Raw genomic sequence first — 17,769 nt, 5'->3', positions numbered from 1 at the left:
ACAGGCCCGCTTTCTCCATCTTTCTGGATATTTCCTTACGGCTTCCATCGACTTAGGCACCTTTCAGGCCGGCGCCGGCTAATCCGACTGGCTCATCCACCGGCCCCATAATTCACAATCTCTTACACCGGCGACGAGTATCCTGTGGAATCGTGTCCACAGCGAGTGCGGACGGCGGTCAGAAACGTGGGACTGCTGCCGACGCATTGCCGCAGATGGCGATATTCTCAAGGAACAACGAGGCTTATCAGGCCACGATTGGATTGAGCGGGTGGGTTTGGTCCCTGAAAGTGGCTCCGGCGGGCACGCAGTGTCCAGGGAGAGTAAGGGGAGAGAGTGGATAATGAGGTAGTTGGCGTCTTGAAGCCTAGGACAGCGATGACATCAGGGCTGAATCACGGGCAAAACCTTCTTCTGCCGGTGTCATCGCATGTGTATCAGCTTCGAAACCGTTGGAATAATGGCTCTTCTGGATCCACTTCTCTCCCATGGATGTGATTCCAAGTCTAGGACTTGATGGCTTGCTGACCCCGAGAGAGAATGATGGAAGTACTAGGTATATATGAAGGAGGCCCTCTGCTGCCAACAGCAGATTACGAGACCTCACTTTCTGACAAACCATTACCCCTACTGCACCCATTTCACCGCAATCATGGCAACCTTTGACGATGCTGACTTCGGCGTGGAAACGCCAACGCGTCCTCCGGAGAGCCAACCTAGCGCTGGCGATGGCTCAACGGCCAATGCCCCTCACGAGGGAGCTCTTGCTATTCCCATGTCACCCACGTCAACAACCCACGATGCCATCGAGGTTCCCGCCACGAGGTCTCCCCATGCCGATGCCTCCAAGTACATGCACAACCTGTCTCTCTCCCCCTCAATGAGAGATAGGAGGGCTTCTCGAAACTCATTTGGCGCCTCCCTCCCCATTCCCCGCTCCAAGCGACAGTCCCGCCTCAGCTCAGTTCACTATCCCGATCGAGATGCCATCATGGGCAAGGGGGTTATCCCCCCCCAGAAGACTCGAGATATCCTGGCTGCTCAGGTCCAGGACATTTCTGCAGACAAGGCAAAGAAAGCCAAGAACATGGCGTTCGTCTTTGACATTGACGGTGTCCTGGTGCATGGCGATCGACTGATTCCAGAGGGAAAGAGGGCGCTGGAAATCTTGAACGGCGACAACGAACTCGGCATCAAGATTCCACACATCTTCCTGACCAACGGATCTGGCAAGCCGGAGCTGGCCCGCACGGAGCAGCTGTCCAAGATCCTTCAGAACCCCGTGAGCACAGAACAGTTCATCCAGTCTCACACACCAATGCGAGCACTCGCCGAATACTACAACACGGTGCTTGTCGTCGGCGGTGAGGGTTACCGCTGCCGCGAGGTGGCGGAGCAGTACGGATTCCGCGACATCGTCGTGCCCAACGACATTGTGGCCTGGGACCCCACGATCGCGCCGTATCGCGTCTTCACGGAGGAAGAACGCGCCAGTTCGCGGCCCCGCGACTTCTCCAAGACGAACATTGAGGCTATTCTCGTCTTTTCCGACTCGCGTGACTACGCTACCGACATGCAAATCATTGTCGATCTGCTACGATCCGAGAACGGCAGACTGCTCACTGTAGCCAAGGACCCCGTTTCTCAGAGGATCCCCATCTACTTTTCTCAGGGTGATATGCTGTGTCCCACAGAGCACCCCATTCCGCGTATGAGCCAAGGCGCGTTCCGAATCGGCCTTGAAGCGATGTACAAAGCGCTCACCGGCGTTGATCTCGAGCGTGTTGTCTACGGAAAGCCCGAGATGGCGACGTACAAGTACGCCGACGAGGTGCTGGCGTCCTGGATGGAGCAGCTTCACGGCGAGGAGCGCATTCCCGACAACATCTACATGGTTGGCGACAACCCGGCCTCAGACATCATCGGAGGCAACATGTATGGCTGGAACACTTGCCTGGTACGCACCGGTGTTTTCCAGGGTGGTGATAACGATGAGGCCAACCCGGCCAACTTTGGCGTCTTTGCCAATGTCCTCGAGGCTGTCAAAGCCGCATGCCGGAAAGAACTCGGAGAGTCTTTTGGATTTGAATGGGATGATCGTGTCAACCCCGTGCTTCACGGTGAGAAGCATGTTGCGTCGGCGATTGAGTAAAGAGAAGAATACACTTGCATGGCATATGGAAACATTTTGTTTGGGATCGCGGAATGCATTGGAGATTGTGGATATCAATTTGGCAGCCTTACATGGAATAGAAAATTGGAATAGAATCAACGACGTCGACGAGCCTCAGCAGAACTTTTGATCTCGATATGGAAGAGCGCAGCGCAACTAGTGCATGAAGTGACTGACCTCTGGTGCTATTTGGAAGTGCTGAACATTCTTGTGAAAGTCACGGTGTGACAGAGGGCTAATCTATTCTAACTACCTACCTAGGTAGCCACTGACCCTAGAAGCCAGCTACCCAGTGTTTTGACTACTTACTGTGTACCAACTTGAGATAACACTGCTGGTAGAGACCATTGTCCAAAACAATAGGCATCATACCTACGGTATGTTACTGATGAGTAAACGAAGCAGTCACGGGTGAGCAATCCTGACTGCTCCATAAATGGGAGGACCAACCGCGACAAGCTGATGGTAAAATGAGATTATATCCAAAACACTTTCAGGTTTGCTGCTGATGCCTCAATACTAACTATGATAACATATTCTAAAGGCTTTGAAGTGAAACGTAACGAAGGTAACCTAACACAGCGGAAAGCAGAGTTGCGGAAACATATGATGGCCGGCTTATATAGTTGAATACATACTGTCCCGAAGTTGCAGATTGTCTCCAACTTATTGCCGTCTCTATAAACTCCTCAGTCAAACCATCGAAGCAGAGGTATATACACACGATTACTATTCTTGCTATGACAGACGTCGGTTCTGTCATTTTGGTAACTGGAGCAGCGGGTCGAGCCGCCGGTGTTAGAAGGCGTCTTGTGGCATTACTTCGAGCGGCATCTACCAGTGCAAGCACAAGTGCGGCAGGGCGACCATCGGGCTGAACAATTACGCTCGCTGGGTGCGGAAGTTATGGTGGCTGATTTCCCGAAGCCAGATCAAGTCTTTCTAATTCCTCAGGGGTGTGAGAAGGTGTTCTTTTGCAGGAGTGTCTCGGCCAACTATCTCGAGGCGACAATGGTGATGGCTGCAGCCGCAAAGGCTGCGACCGGCATCCATCTTCTATTCAACATGTCTCAAATGACTGGCATAGAGATAGACCTTACCCAAACGACGGATTCGCACCAGCAGAGGCTACAATGGATGAGTGAACAAAGGCTCAACTGGTGTGGCCTACCAGTGACTCACCTACGACCAACTATGTTCCAAGGAAACACAATCTTCTGGAACCTGCCAGCGCTGGAAATCATGAGGTCGGCAATATTACGCATGCCTTTTGAAAGAGGCCGTAGCTCCCCGGTAGCTGCCAACGATGCCGCAGAGGTGGCAGTGCAGATTCTACTCCATCTGGATCAATATGTTGGCAAAAGCGTGGAGCTAACAGGGCCGAGTTCTGTCGATATGTTCAAACTTGTCAAGAATTATTCTACCGCAACAGGGAGCCCCGTTCAATATGCGCCTACGCAATTTAACACATAGACGGAGGAGATATTTTAAATAAGAAATTCGACGAAGCATGTGCATGACCATAATCGGGTCATGGTAAAGCTTATTGCGGCTGGACGGTATGATAGGCTTACAGACTCCATTCCAGCCATACTCTATCGACTGACAACGCCTATCTCGTCAACCATAAAACAAAACCCTCAACAATTCCAGTCATTCTGAGCAAACTTCTATCGAATCTACTATATAGAAGTAGTCTTATCAATACACGCTTACACCCCGTTCTTGCCAAAACCCCCGAGATGGCAGAACGAAACTAGTATACTGCGAGTTTCTCCACGATTGAATGAGCTGAACTGATGCCGTGTCGACTTTACGCTGGCAGCTTTGAGACATGGGTGGGACATATAGAGATCAACGTTGGAATATATGCGTTACGAGATGCTGATGCTTTGCATTGCAAAACCCACTAATAAAGCGTCCGAAAGGTGCCATCTCTAGCAAAAGCCGCTACAGCCAGAGTGTATAAGAAAGCGTGCCAGCTCATCGCCGATCATTTGGAGCTGGGCGTCATGCTACTAAAGGCGTGATCCTCGCGCATACCGTGACTCTTGGCCCCTCGCCTTGATGTCAATCGTGATAATGACGAGCAGTTGGTTGCTCATGTGGGCAGATGTGATGATGGCTCTTTAATAAGCATCCTGCGACAGAGCGAACTCCGTGAGCCATGTCAACAATGAAAAGACCTACGTTATATCGGGAACTAATTTCGAGATTCAATTAATCAAGCTTCCGTCAACGACATCATGTTGGGCGTACGCTAACAGAAGACGCCCTCCAGATCCTGATCTACCTCACCATTATGCAGGAGCTTCTCCGTTAGGAGGTTTAACCCTGTCGCCAATTTCGTACCCTGACGCAGTTTTTCCCAGCCAAACTCCAGCAATGCCGGCCATCCCATGCCTTAAATGAATTCATGAAACTGGCCTGTAGTAAGCATAAAGCTGTGGATGTTGATGCGACTGTCTTCATCTTGACCTCGACCTCTCAGTCTTGGCCTCTAAGCGATAGCAGGCACTTATCACAATCTGTATGATAGACGTGCCTAGTAATCTTGACCTTAGGCTGGATCGCTTACCCGAGGTAAGTCAATTCATCCCATTACATAGTCATTATACATGCCGTATCCAATTCCCCAAAGAGGCTATGTACTCGCAAATCGGGATGGAGAAGGTATATCGCCATTCAGTTGCCTTAAGCGTACACCAGCTTGCTATCCTACGACGCCAGAGTTGTTTTCACATACAGTAGTATCTCATGCATAAGACCTTGTTGGAAAGACTAATGCAGGATGCGTATTTTGGTTGCGATTGGGATCCAGGGACCCGAATGATACGGCCGGGTTATCTTGCTGGTTGGTCCTGATAAGCCGACGATCACACTGAAATCGGGAGTATCAGTGCATCTCCCAGTATCAGAGCGGTGAGCCACAGCGCCCAGGAGCCACTCCCACGGCCTCGATTCGATGAAGCAGTGGCTTGTGAGCCCCCACTTCGATGATGCCCGATATCCCATTGTAATCAGCGGTGTGACCATGCCGCAGCAAACCACCACACTCTGCACCACCTTGTTCTCCGACAGGTGTGATGGAAGCTAGTACGTACCTTAATAGGTTCGATGCCAAAGAATGGGGCTGATCAGCAGGGAGGTGGGAGATGGCTGTTTGATAACGATTGCATTTTGGGGAAGCCATGGATATCTTCTACAGCTATAAAGAGTATTAGTAAGGAATCTCATACTACCCTGAAGTTATTAAAGGACAGCAAATTGAAAACGGTGGCGCCTTGATTTAAGCGATGCCAAAGTGGTTATAGGAAATGCGAGATGCTCTTGAATCACATACTATGTATGCCAGCAGTAGACTTAATAAAACGACCGCTTTATGTAGGTCACATGTGCGCAATCCATTCCGCTGTCTATGGCTTAACTATGTCCTCTGAGGAGAGCATCCCGCTTGATCTCTAACACGCTTGGCTATATTTGCAACCATTATTTTATCCCACCTCATTGTATCGCTTGATTATTTTGCAAAGCATTATGCCTTCAGTACTTCTATCAAAAAAGGCCCTTGGGTAGCGTATATGCATCTATCTGAGTACCTAGGTTTCTGCATTAACCTAGGTGCTCTATCACCAGGCTCTCCTGTCCAGAGTGGCCATCTGTTCTGCATTCAACATTCTGGTGTAAATAAACAAAATGGAACTTAAAGTACGTTGCAATTACAGATTGAGGGATCCTTAAACATCCCACATCTAATTGCCGGTGACTCTCACACTACTTATCCAACATCATCATATACTCTCCCATTATCACAGATATCGCCAAAGGTATGGCAGTAAGTAGTACCAAGTTAACAGTGGTTGGCACATATAATGAGAAGAATGGCCTAACAAGGACGTTTTGGCTACTCTGATCTCGTCTATGGAGCCGATTTTCGATCACATGCTGTTGAATCAAAACTTCGAGGCGAGGTGGTTGTATCTATAACACTACGTATCTTTTGCAATGCCTGAAATCAGACGTTGCCAGACGCCGTCACTGGAGATGTCTATAGTGGTAAAGCTTCATAGGCGAGCAGGTAATGACCGGAGATCATAGAGCCATTTGGTTGATTTGACTCAATATAGCCGCACAATCCATCGTCAAGTCAAGCAACAGACGGCTACTATAACCACAAGACCTAATAGTAGATTAATATTGAGGTGATTCATGATATTCTTAAGAACAACAGTTGGCTCGATGTCTTTCGGAACTAGAAAGCTCTTTTATCACATATGACCAGAGGGTGAAAAACATGGGAATATCTTGTATTCTGTCTTATGGGTGCTTCCTATCATCTAGACGATGCTCTTCTGCCCATTCCCTGATAGCCTCGAAATCTTTACACACATGGACTGCTCCTGTGCCGTCTGTGCCGCTTATATTACTGTTGGGAATTTGTCCCTCTAACGCCGTATCCCCACAACACACCAGAGACTGGCGAAGATATCTGAAGCAGTGATTGATATGTCCGTGAGAGTCCTCGCTGATGTTGAGATGCACTTGTTGCATAGGATTTGTCTGCGTCTTCAATGCTGGGCTTGTCAAGTTATTGTACATATCCATGATAGCGTACTATAATATGCCTTTAGTTTGTATGCCTGTGACAATTCTGCTACAATCAAAGAACTTATCACTTACCAAACAATGTAGCTGGTGGAAAACAGCGATCGAATAAGCTTGTTTGCCCTCGAACAAGATTGGCTCCGGTAGGATATACTTGTCCGTATGATTCACGTCAATGAATCCGTTTCCTCCTGTTGTAATAGGCAATCAAGTCAGTGTACTCGCTTCTTCGAGGAATGTTTGAGAAAAAGCCTACTCGGCATATAAGAAAGCCAATTTTCCCGAGTCTTGTTTCTGGAGCTTTCGTCCTGCTGGCTAACTGTGGCGGATGAATCAGTTCGAAAGAGGACTTGGCGAGTGGGAACTGGATTTCGTATCTTATTAGCCATCTGCTCTCGTTCATTTGATGCAGTTACTACAAACATGTCGGAACCAAATGATTCAATTCGCTCAGTAGCGGCTGAATGTGATTTTGAAACCTGAGCTGCCCAAATATGATCGCGAGCACAATCAGCTCAATCGTTCCAATGACGGCGAGAATGGCCAAGGAAGCCAGAAGGAAACTCCATTGTCGAGGTGTCGTTTTCCCGGCTGGCTGGTGTTTGATTAGAAGTTGCTTCGACTCAGATTCGTCGTCAGTAAAGCTGGCTGGCATCTCCGCGGTACACTATTTCAGAAGCCTTGTATGTATAGCGAAGAGTGAGATCTAGGTTACAGAGGAAGGAACGAAGTCAAGAATGTCGGATCAACTGAATCGCTGAGGAGGGCAGCAGCAGCACTAATAAACAGTCCAGGCAATCTTGCACTAGCAGACCAGATGTACCTCATCAATTTCGATATGCATGTACACCTGCTTGCTGCTGAAGATATATCGATACTAACCGTCTGGATTGCCCTAAGAAGATATAGTTCCTTAACGTAATTGTATTCATCTTATTGTCACGAAAGGGGGCTGATGACTTTTAGCTAATTTGCAATCACAAGGGAGGTCGGTCGCCACTCACAAGCCCAAGCCAAGAGCCGCCGCCTGTAATCGAAAACATCAGCCTAGCCACTAGGAGACACAGCTTCGGACGATGCAGTACCGTACATAAATTCTATCGTGAGATTTGACCTCTGGTTCTCGGCTATGTCGAACTGCATACTAGGTCACATCATATCATCCAAGGGGAACGGTGCAAAGAAAGCGGGAAACCGTCGCCTGGATAACCAACTTTAACTTCAAATCACGGATATGGCACTATAGTGGGTGTGACACAGGCTTGAAAAGAAAGGGACGGCCAAGAACTAATGATGTTAGAGGATCAGATGATAATGCGATAACCAGATATAGAATATGTAGTACTGTATGTGAAGCCAATCGTTTATGGGGTTCTCATGTATCAGTGTTTAGAATTCTGGGCTTTTCCGGAGTAGCTCACAGCATTAGGTACGTGATCAGCACCTGACAAGAACAGCCAGCTTCATGCACTATGCAGCAAGCCACGCCATTGCTTTCTCTCTGCACAATATCTATCTTGTTTAACCCAGTCACCACAGCTTGAAGTATCCTGGCTGCAGTTGTTGCCAAACTTGTTGGGGATCATACTTTGCACTTATGGACCTCAACTTTGCAAGGTTCTCCTTCCCATAGCTCGCAAAGACATCCTGCTGGTATGAAGCATAATTCTGATAAAGGTAGGGATGATCTAGTCCCTGAGTACGCGCAGTTGTAGTAGACCGGTCAACGATATTCTGCGCGGCAGCCATGACACGCTTATCGTCAACAGCATTAGACCATGAGATGGCAATATTGACCACTGTATCCTTTTTTTAAGCATAATGATCTCCGCTCCGTGACAGTGAATGACCAGTACATACCATTCAAAGGACCCTGCCCATCAAGTCCCAGTGGGTTACCGCCGTCTCGGGAGAAATACTGAGACATATCGGTTGTGATGAGCTGGAAAACAACTGAAGGAACAATGCCCGCAACATCTTTGACAGACGCCACTTCTTCTAGGTAGATTTCGACTAATTCCGTCATGAGGCAAGCGCTGTTTTGGACGGTAAAAGTCCAGTAGGTTTGCCTGTAATACCCGCGTCAGCCCTTTAGTCTCACGCATGGAAACATTCTCCCTCTGTTGAGAGCATACCGGAAGCCACCCGGATTGCTGTTATTAAACTCGACGGTGAGAATCGCCAGATCAACAACGCGAAGTGTACTAGCGATGGCACCGGCTACAGAGGTAAAGTTTTGTAAAATTACTGGATTCGGTATTGGTTTCGCATACTGGAGATCCGACGCAATCACAAAGACATCCTGTGATTGCGCGTACGCGTAGGCGATTATGACCTGGGCATATGGATCAGAGGGCGCGTTGATGCCGAGGTAATAGAAAGCGCTGTTGATGGCAGCCGCAGTCTCGTTCGTGTACAGGAAAGTCTCCGAGCCCGCCCAGAGGTCACCTTGGGGATATGCCGCTAAATCGAATTGTGTTACAATCCCAAAGTTGTTTCCTCCGCCGCGAAGTGCCCATTACAGGTCAGAGTAGCGGGACGAGTAGCTGACTTCCCGGATCGACCCGTCTGCAAGCACAACCTGTCCCCGCGAGGCGTCAGCTCCATGGCAAGAGGCCTAACAAGGGGAGGAAACAACCTGGTAAGTGTTGACGTTGTCGCAAGCCCACCCGTGTTGGCTTGAGAAGAAAGACAGGCCGCCTCCGAGAGTCAAACCTCCGACGCCAATAGCAGATACTCTCCCCCCAATCACGGTAACGTTTTCGGGCTGCAGATATGCGTACACATCATACCAAACATTTCCAGCGCCAATTGACGCCTGAGTCTTGTCAGCTGAGAGAGCAAGTTGGTTGAGATGAATCAGATCGATTGTCACCCCGCCCTCAACATTGGAGGCGCCTGCGAAAGCAGCATGACCACCGCTCTTAACCGCAAACTTGCAATTGGTAACACGAAAAGTCAATACGGCGAGAGAGGTTTCTTCTGCTGATGCGGGAGAGAAGCGACATGTAGGTTTCGTGAGCTCTTGCTGTTGCGACCAATATCGCGACTCTTCGAACTCGTAGGTGGAGCTGTGCGGGTATGACACACGCCGCGCCAGGACAGATTCAAGGAAGCCACACTAAGGGAGAGATCAATTTGTTCTTTTCCGTCTCTGATGCTGTTGCGATTCAGTTCTTACTGCAAGGTGGCAGCCCGGTAGAGGACCAAATCGCCCCGCGTCAGTGCCATTCTGGTCCATGTACGACAAGATCTGGGACTTGACTTCCTTCAAAGTGTGGGTGGAACTGGTGACAACTGACTGCAAGAACAGCAGCAGAGCGATACTGACGCGACGCATTCTATTGCTTTCCACGTTTGCAGCGGCCAGATAAGAATATCGTATGCAAATTGTCGTCTCATCTCAATGACTGAAGGGTGCAGAACAAACACCGGGCGGCGATTCCATGATAAAGGGAGCAGTGCACCGCCCGATGTCACGCGTCCACTCCTACACGCATTATCGATCTCAGGCGCCAACACCAACTCAACATTATTGGCCAAGCAAGTCAACAATATCTTACAGCACGCCCTACGCGACTGGAGAAGTGCGAGCAAGCTTCAGCGCGTTGGGCGACTTGTACGAAGGTCAGGTCAATTGATGTCTCATGCTCGGTGCACAGCCGCATCGCCGCATGCTGAATCAGGAAATCGTGGCCGCCTGTAGGACAAAGCCGCTTCCATAGCGCCGGGGGAGATGCAGAAGGTCCAAGCTTGAACGGAAGCTCCAGGAATGGACGCAGCTTTGCACACTCTCTCCATCATGGAGAAGAAGTACTAGCATCGCCAACGAGTCAAAGGGTCCAATACCTCGGCATTTTGTTTAAATGCAACCACAGAGGCGTGACGAATCAGCACATTGGCATCGCGGAAGCCTATGTTTATGGCTTGCATATGTATTACCTTTTGCACCCTTGTTAAATTGACTGCGTGACATCGCCCGCCCAAGCATTGCCACTTTCACCTCGAGATTCTCCGACAACTTTTGATCCTTTCGGACATGCCAAGCTCGGGCGGTGTGGAGAGAGAAAAAGTACATGACAGAAAGTCAAGCATACGAGTTCGCTTGTGTATCTCCATCGCGATGATGTGATGCGCACCAGCGCTAATTTACTAATACCTACACTGTTTGAACGGGGTTATATTGCGTGCTGGCATGCATGTCCTGCAATCATGTCTGCTCTCGCCGGCCCCGTCGCCCTTTCTCGCCCTATAGCTCTACAAAAGGCTCGTATGAAGCCATCTCTCTCAACAGTTGGAGCTAATTTGCGACAAATTGCTTACTGGTGTGTTAGATGCTCTACCTTTCCTCCGACTTTTGCCGACGAGGTGTGTGCTTAAGTAATGTGTCGCAAAGTCTTCTGCGGTTGGTGCTTCTGTACTTCTGTATGCGTGTTGAGAGCTACCTACTTTACTGCAAAAATGGGATGAGAGAACACATGATAAGAGAGGTTTGGAAGTACCAAAGGCTAAGAGGCTGTAGAGCCCTGTTGAGCAGTGCCATCTTTTATCCCTTACCTGTACGTTTGCCTACACCATTTCCCTATTGAGGTTATTCATAGAGCCAGATTTGTCCTTCACCTGGGTCACACGTTAACCTGCCTAGCTCGGTAGCAGTATGTAGTGTTGCCTCATAAAACATGTCCCCTTGAAGACACCCCTGAATACGCGGGCGTCTATACCAAAATTCCAATGACTTTTCGAACTCTAGACCTGACTATGGGAATGACACTATATTCTGCAGCATATTAGCAGGACCTTGTATAGTGCTATCTCGCACAGTGTTGAAAACTCATGGCTGCTCAGATCGCCGTGCCTATAACGCCTCCAAGAGTTTGCCTCCAGAAGTTATAATAAGGACTGCTGCTGTCCTTCTATCTGCAAGTAAGAAGATAAGGCAAAGAGAGAAAAATGCTCTGAATACTAGGGTTAAGCTACTGAGTTATTCAGGAGATGCAAGTTATATTTCACTGTAAAGTGGAACGTTGTATAGCGCAGAGCTTTACCCACGCTTCTTGATTATTGCGTTTTACATCCTGATCCTGCAGATATGAACATAGACTATTGAGACCCCAGACGATAATGCATGGTATAGTCACACTCCAGCACACGTAGTATTATTAATAAACTGTTTAATCTTCTTTAGCATGCCCTAATGTTATTATACCTTAGTGGTGCCATATATAACGAGAGCCAGGAGCTGCAGACACTTGCGTATGCTTGTGACGCTTCCTTATATTGACAGCAGTAATACGTGCCGCATTTTACAGCATGGAAAGTGCACTGACATACGCCCATTAAACGCAATGACCTTTGAAAGGACTTGAACGAATCGTTGCGAATGTCCGTGGGAGAGAACCCAACAAACAGAACGTGATGAGGAGGATGCGAGGCCAAGTTCAACTATGGACTGAAACATGGAGTTATCCTGGTGCTTTAAGAAGAGATACCATGGCTCTATTAAAGCTGTGCCCCGAATACTTCAGATACAATATACAGAGTACAAGCTGAACGCCATCCCTTGTTTCTCTACTTTATCTCATGCGTAAACCTGCAATTACATGTGTAAAAGTTGGTATTTACTGCGTGGTTGTGATATGTCGTGCAATCGATAGATGCCTTCTTGTCGTCCATTCTAGAAGCCAAAGGGTAGCTGCGGTTTCGGCAGAAATGGGTCCTCACGCCCGAGGCAGTGGAGTACAAGTGGATGTCTGTCAAGGAGATGCCGATGAAAGTGGTCTGATTTCTCTTCCGCCACGTGTGTCGAATTGGCAACTCATCCAGTTTGGGACTTAGACGTACCGCCCCCTTATTTAGCAGCACCTTATGCTTATACAGTTTGGCAGACGAAACCTCCGCATTGCATACTGTGTACCTTGGGCCCAGGGATCGAGCTTTCTGAATATGGAAAGACATCACGCAGCAAATGAGTCTGCTTGGGATACGGGACAACCTTACTGTTTGTTGTCAGTATTCTACATATCTTGAATAGTATGCGATATACATATTCCCACGCTGAATGACAATTGAACTTGGTGGAGATGAAGGCAGAGGCTGGAGGCGAAGAGTATGCGCCGCAGTAACCCGGAGTACTCCGTAAGGAAGATCTATCAGGTGTCTAGGGCGTCTCAGTCACATGCGAGCAAAAAAATTAAATAAAGGTAATGGAGAATTTTCCCATTTATTTCCGTTCCTCTTCCCTTTGCTTTCCTTCTTTTTCCTTCCCCCTTCAGTTCTACCCAGCTATACTTATCATCTGTTTTCTGTTTTTGTCTGTGTGCATCTCGACTTGAAATACCCTCACGCTATAACCTCTACTGATACCCACTGACATCCGTGATCTCGTTCACTTGCTACCAACTCTACCGAACTCGAAAGCTGCCGAAAACCGCTCGCGTGGAAAGACAACGGGGCAGAAACTGCCACGAGACCGAAACCAAAGCACTACATTTCTCTCATACATCGCAAACGAACCTTCGATTCGGCCAGAACCGATAGAAATATGAAGCTCACCCGCGCTATTTCTCTGACCAACTTCATGGTCGCTACCTCTGCGCTTGGCTTCCAGGTTTTTGTTCTGTACCCGTGGCACAAAGAATTGGACAATGGATTCGAAGATCTCAAGAAGGAACACAAGAAAGTCCTCGATGCTGTGGGAAAGAGTGTAAGCGAACAGCAGCGAATGGCGTTCACAAACAAGCTTAATGAGCTCAAGGCGGAGAGCTCGCGCCGGTGGTGGTGGATGTAATACAGCATTGCGAATTGGACTTGGAGTTGGAGTTGGAAGGTTACCTTAATAAATATTGAGTTGTTCTTGTACCTATGGCTTAGCTGTATTCATTCCTGTATTTTGACTTATCCAGAGACGCACATAATGCGGGAACGAAAGATACGTAGCATTGCTGATCTCGTCCCAAGCTGTATTTGCCTAACGATGTGCATCAGCCTGACAAGCGTCCATCTCAAAGGCAATTAATAGCACCGTTTGCTTCTGTAATCTCCAGATACTCTTTCCACGCACGGTATCCGCCGTCCAAATCGGTCGCTCGCGACAGTCCCAACTTCTGCAATTCCCTCGCTGCCAAGGAACTTGTGTATCCTTCTGAACAGAAGACAACGATCCGCGTGTCATAGCCAAACTCGTCTACAATCTCCTTGATACGAGCATCGCTTTGCGGGTCCATGCGCCACTCAAGAACGTTCCGCTCGATGATGCTGATTGTGTGTTGTGTAGTGGATGCGTTAAATAGAGTGGCGCTTGGGAATGTGAAAGCGCCTTCCCGTTCGCGCTGTGCTGCTGGTCGAATGTCTATAATATGCGTTGGGCCGTGAGCTGTCGATAACTAAAGCTCTGCAAGTAGCTGCGCTAGGGAGATGCAAGACAGGTAGGTGCGAGCCTCTGTAAGTATCTCCTGGATGCTTTTCGCACCAGGCGGAGGGATATGCTGTAGCATTTTACTTAAGTAAAAAGAGAAGAATACCTTAGGCAGTAAAAAGAGTAAAAGCTTAAGGGATATTACTAAAGCTAGTTTTTATATACTAAGTAAAATAATATACTTTACTAATTTATTTAAGTTAAAAAAAATTACTTTATATAATTAAAAAAATTATAAAAGTATATTTTAATAAAACTAGTATTATATTATATAAAATATTAATATTATAAGGTAAAAACTAGTCTTATAAGTTTAAGTTAGAAATTCTTTACTTAAATAAAGATTTCTTACTTGCCTTAAATTCTTTACTTAAATAAAGATATTTAGCCTAACTTGCCTACCTTAAATTATTCTTTACCTAAATAAAGATTTCTCACCTAACTTAAATTCTTTACTTAAATAAAGATTTCTTACCTAACTTAAATTCTTTACTTAAATAAAGATTTCTTACCTAATTTAAATTCTTTACTTAAATAAAGATTTCTTACTTAACTTAAATTCTTTACTTAAATAAAGATATTTAGCTAAACTTAAATTCTTTACTTAAATAAAAATATTTAGCCTAACTTACCTGCCTTAAATTCTTTATTTAAATAAAAATTTCTTACCTAACTTAAATTCTTTACTTAAATAAAGATTTCTTACTAAACTTAATTTTTTTACTTAAATAAAAATATCTAGCCTAACTTACCTACTTTAAATTCTTTACCTAAATAAAGATTTCTTATTAAACTTAAATTCTTTACTTAAATAAAGATATCTAGCTTAACTTACCTGCCTTAAATTCTTTACTTAAATAAAGATCTTTAGCCTAACTTACCTGCCTTAAATTCTTTATTTAAATAAAGATTTCTTACTTAACTTAAATTTTTTACTTAAATAAAGATTTCTTATTTAACTTAAATTCTTTACTTAAATAAAAATATCTAGCTAAACTTAAATTCTTTACTTAAATAAAAATATCTAGCCTAACTTACTTACTTTAAATTCTTTACTTAAATAAAGATTTCTTACTTAACTTAAATTCTTTACTTAAATAAAGATTTCTTATTAAACTTAAATTCTTTACCTAAATAAAGATTTCTTATTAAACTTAAATTCTTTACTTAAATAAAAATATCTAGCCTAACTTACTTATTTTAAATTCTTTATTTAAATAAAAATATTTAGCCTAACTTACCTGCCTTAAATTCTTTACTTAAATAAAGATTTCTTACTTAACTTAAATTCTTTACTTAAATAAAGATTTCTTATTTAACTTAAATTCTTTACTTAAATAAAGATTTCTTACTTAACTTAAATTCTTTACCTATCTTATAGAAAGCAGTGTAATCTTATAGTTTAAGTAAAAAGTATAGTAAACCTTTAGTATAAAGCTAAAAATGCAGGGGGTAAATTATATAAGGTAGATTATATTAAAGGTTTCTGCTACTTTAATTAGCTAAAATTATTATATAAGTATAATTTATAAATTAAAGAGGCTAGGCTATAATTTATAAATTAAAGAGGCTAGGCTATAATTTATAAATTTAAAAGGCTAGGCTATAATTTATAAATTAAAAAGGCTAGGCTATAATTTATAAATTAAAGAGGCTAGGCTGTAATTTATAAATTAAAAAGGCTAGGCTATAATTTATAAATTAAAAAGGCCAGGCTATAATTTATAAATTAAAAAGGCTAAGCTATAATTTATAAATTAAAAAGACTAGGCTATAATTTATAAATTAAAAAGGTTAAACTATAACTTATAAATTAAAAAGGCTAGTTTATAATTTATAAATTAAAAAGGCTAGGCTATAATTTATAAATTAAAAAGGCTAGACTATAATTTATAAATTAAAAAGGCTAGGCTATAATTTATAAATTAAAAAGGCTAGGCTATAATTTATAAATTAAAAAGGCTAGGCTATAATTTATAAATTAAAAAGGCTAGGCTATAATTTATAAATTAAAAAGGCTAAATCTTTACTTTATATAATATATAAATTAAAAAGGTATTAAATATTAGCTGCTAACTTTACTTATAATAATATTAGCTACTAACCTAGCCTAGATTAAGGTTAAGGTATTATTCTTATTATTCTTATTATAAATAATATAAGTATATTAATTTATTAAGACCCTTAAAGGCTAGCCTTTAAATAAGGAAGATTATTAATATCCTTACTAGTAAGGTTTATAAAAAATATACTGCTTTTAGTAATATTAATAATATTAGTAAAATAGTTATTATAAAAGTAAAAAAAGTAATAATAGTATTAAAAAGCCTAGTATTTAAGGCTATAGCACTTATAGGTATTTAAAAAAGCACTTATTTAACTATAAGTTAAATAGCTTTAAGCTGCTTTTAGTAATATTAATAATATTAGTAAAATAGTTATTAAAAAAGTAAAGAAAGTAATAATAATATTAAAAGGCCTAGTATTTAAGGCTGCAGCGCTTATAAGCATTTAAAAAAGCACTTGCTTAACTATAGGTTAAATAGCTTTAAGTAGTAAAGAGCTTAAAAAGCTAGAAATAAAAAAGCTAGAAGCTAGTATTATTAAGCTAAAAAGGGAAATTCTTATAGCTGCTTTTTAAAAAGCAGTTATGCTTAAAGTAGTAAAACTAGCTTATAAGTAGGCTTATTTTAATATTAAAAAGCATTTATATACTAAAGTTATTAATACTAAAAATAAGGCTTTTTAATAAGCTATTATTAAATCTGCGCTTATTAAATTTATACTTATTAAGGCTGCTTTTACTAAAGCTACTTTAGCTAAAGCTACTCTGCCTTAGCTAAACTTAAAAAAGACTATAAAAGCTAAACTGCTAGCTAATATTAAAAGTTTTAATAAAGAGAACTTTTTAAAATTAAGATAAACTTAAGTTATATTTTTATAATAAGCTTTCTTTTTAATAAGCTAATATAAATATAAATATAAAGGTTTTCTCTTTTATTTTAAATATAAAAAGGTATTAGTAAATAGTATTAGTAGCTAGCTATTTTAAGTAATAAATATATATAAATATATATAAATATAAGTAAATATATATAAATATAAGTAAATATATATAAATATAAGTAAATATATATAAATATAAGTAAATATAAGTAAATATAAGTAAATATAAGTAAATATATATAAATATATATAAATATATATAAATATATATAAATATATATAAATATATATAAATATATATAAATATATATAAATAAAGTAAACTACTTTACTAATTTAATACCTTATAGTAAGTAATTAAAAACCTACCCTTTTAATTTATAAACTAAAAAGAGATAAAGTTATTAACTTTATATAATTTATAAATTAAAAAAGCTAGAAAATCTTATTATTAATATAAAATTAACTTTATTATCTTATTTATATATAATTTAATTAAATATATTTAATTAATAATTATACTTAATATATATAAACACTTTACTATATAATAACTATATTTTATAATTAAAATCAACCTTATCACTACCTTCCACCTCCATCTTATACCCTCTACCCAATTCCCCCTAAA

At 42.7% G+C, this 17,769-nt stretch overlaps 4 protein-coding genes across 4 annotated transcripts; 2 read left to right on the top strand and 2 right to left on the bottom strand.

Moving 5' to 3' along the window:
* Positions 1-775: 775 nt before the first annotated feature.
* Positions 776-2,152, top strand: TRIREDRAFT_64959 (uncharacterized protein; the record flags this gene model as incomplete). The annotated part of the gene is made up of 1 exon (XM_006966987.1): positions 776-2,152. The coding sequence occupies one exon, from the start codon at positions 776-778 to the stop codon at positions 2,150-2,152; it is 1,377 nt and encodes a 458-aa protein (XP_006967049.1).
* A 6,156-nt stretch (positions 2,153-8,308) lies between these two features.
* TRIREDRAFT_109201 (uncharacterized protein) lies at positions 8,309-10,635 on the bottom strand (the record flags this gene model as incomplete). Its single annotated transcript, XM_006966879.1, has 7 exons — positions 8,309-8,577; positions 8,639-8,847; positions 8,914-9,241; positions 9,494-9,899; positions 9,960-10,079; positions 10,342-10,573; positions 10,628-10,635. The coding sequence occupies 7 exons, from the start codon at positions 10,633-10,635 to the stop codon at positions 8,309-8,311; spliced, it is 1,572 nt and encodes a 523-aa protein (XP_006966941.1).
* Positions 10,636-13,319: 2,684 nt separating this feature from the next.
* TRIREDRAFT_43418 (uncharacterized protein) lies at positions 13,320-13,505 on the top strand (the record flags this gene model as incomplete). Its single annotated transcript, XM_006966877.1, has 1 exon — positions 13,320-13,505. A coding segment is annotated over one exon (186 nt), but the record flags the coding sequence as incomplete, so codon positions are not given.
* Positions 13,506-13,779: 274 nt separating this feature from the next.
* On the bottom strand, positions 13,780-17,523 carry TRIREDRAFT_109199 (uncharacterized protein; the record flags this gene model as incomplete). Its single annotated transcript, XM_006966878.1, has 15 exons — positions 13,780-14,160; positions 14,299-14,336; positions 14,545-14,556; positions 14,668-14,679; positions 14,742-14,753; positions 14,825-14,836; positions 14,945-14,962; positions 15,028-15,039; positions 15,074-15,085; positions 15,231-15,242; positions 15,388-15,399; positions 15,434-15,445; positions 15,545-15,562; positions 16,298-16,302; positions 17,508-17,523. Coding segments are annotated over 15 exons (582 nt in total), but the record flags the coding sequence as incomplete, so codon positions are not given.
* Between the last annotated feature and the right edge of the window lie 246 nt (positions 17,524-17,769).

The sequence above is a fragment of the Trichoderma reesei genome, assembly GCF_000167675.1.
Source record: "Trichoderma reesei QM6a unplaced genomic scaffold TRIREscaffold_15, whole genome shotgun sequence".
Lineage (NCBI taxonomy): Eukaryota > Fungi > Ascomycota > Sordariomycetes > Hypocreales > Hypocreaceae > Trichoderma > Trichoderma reesei.
The sequence above is the reverse complement of the archived record's forward strand: the minus strand, read 5'-3'. Positions and strand labels throughout refer to the sequence as shown.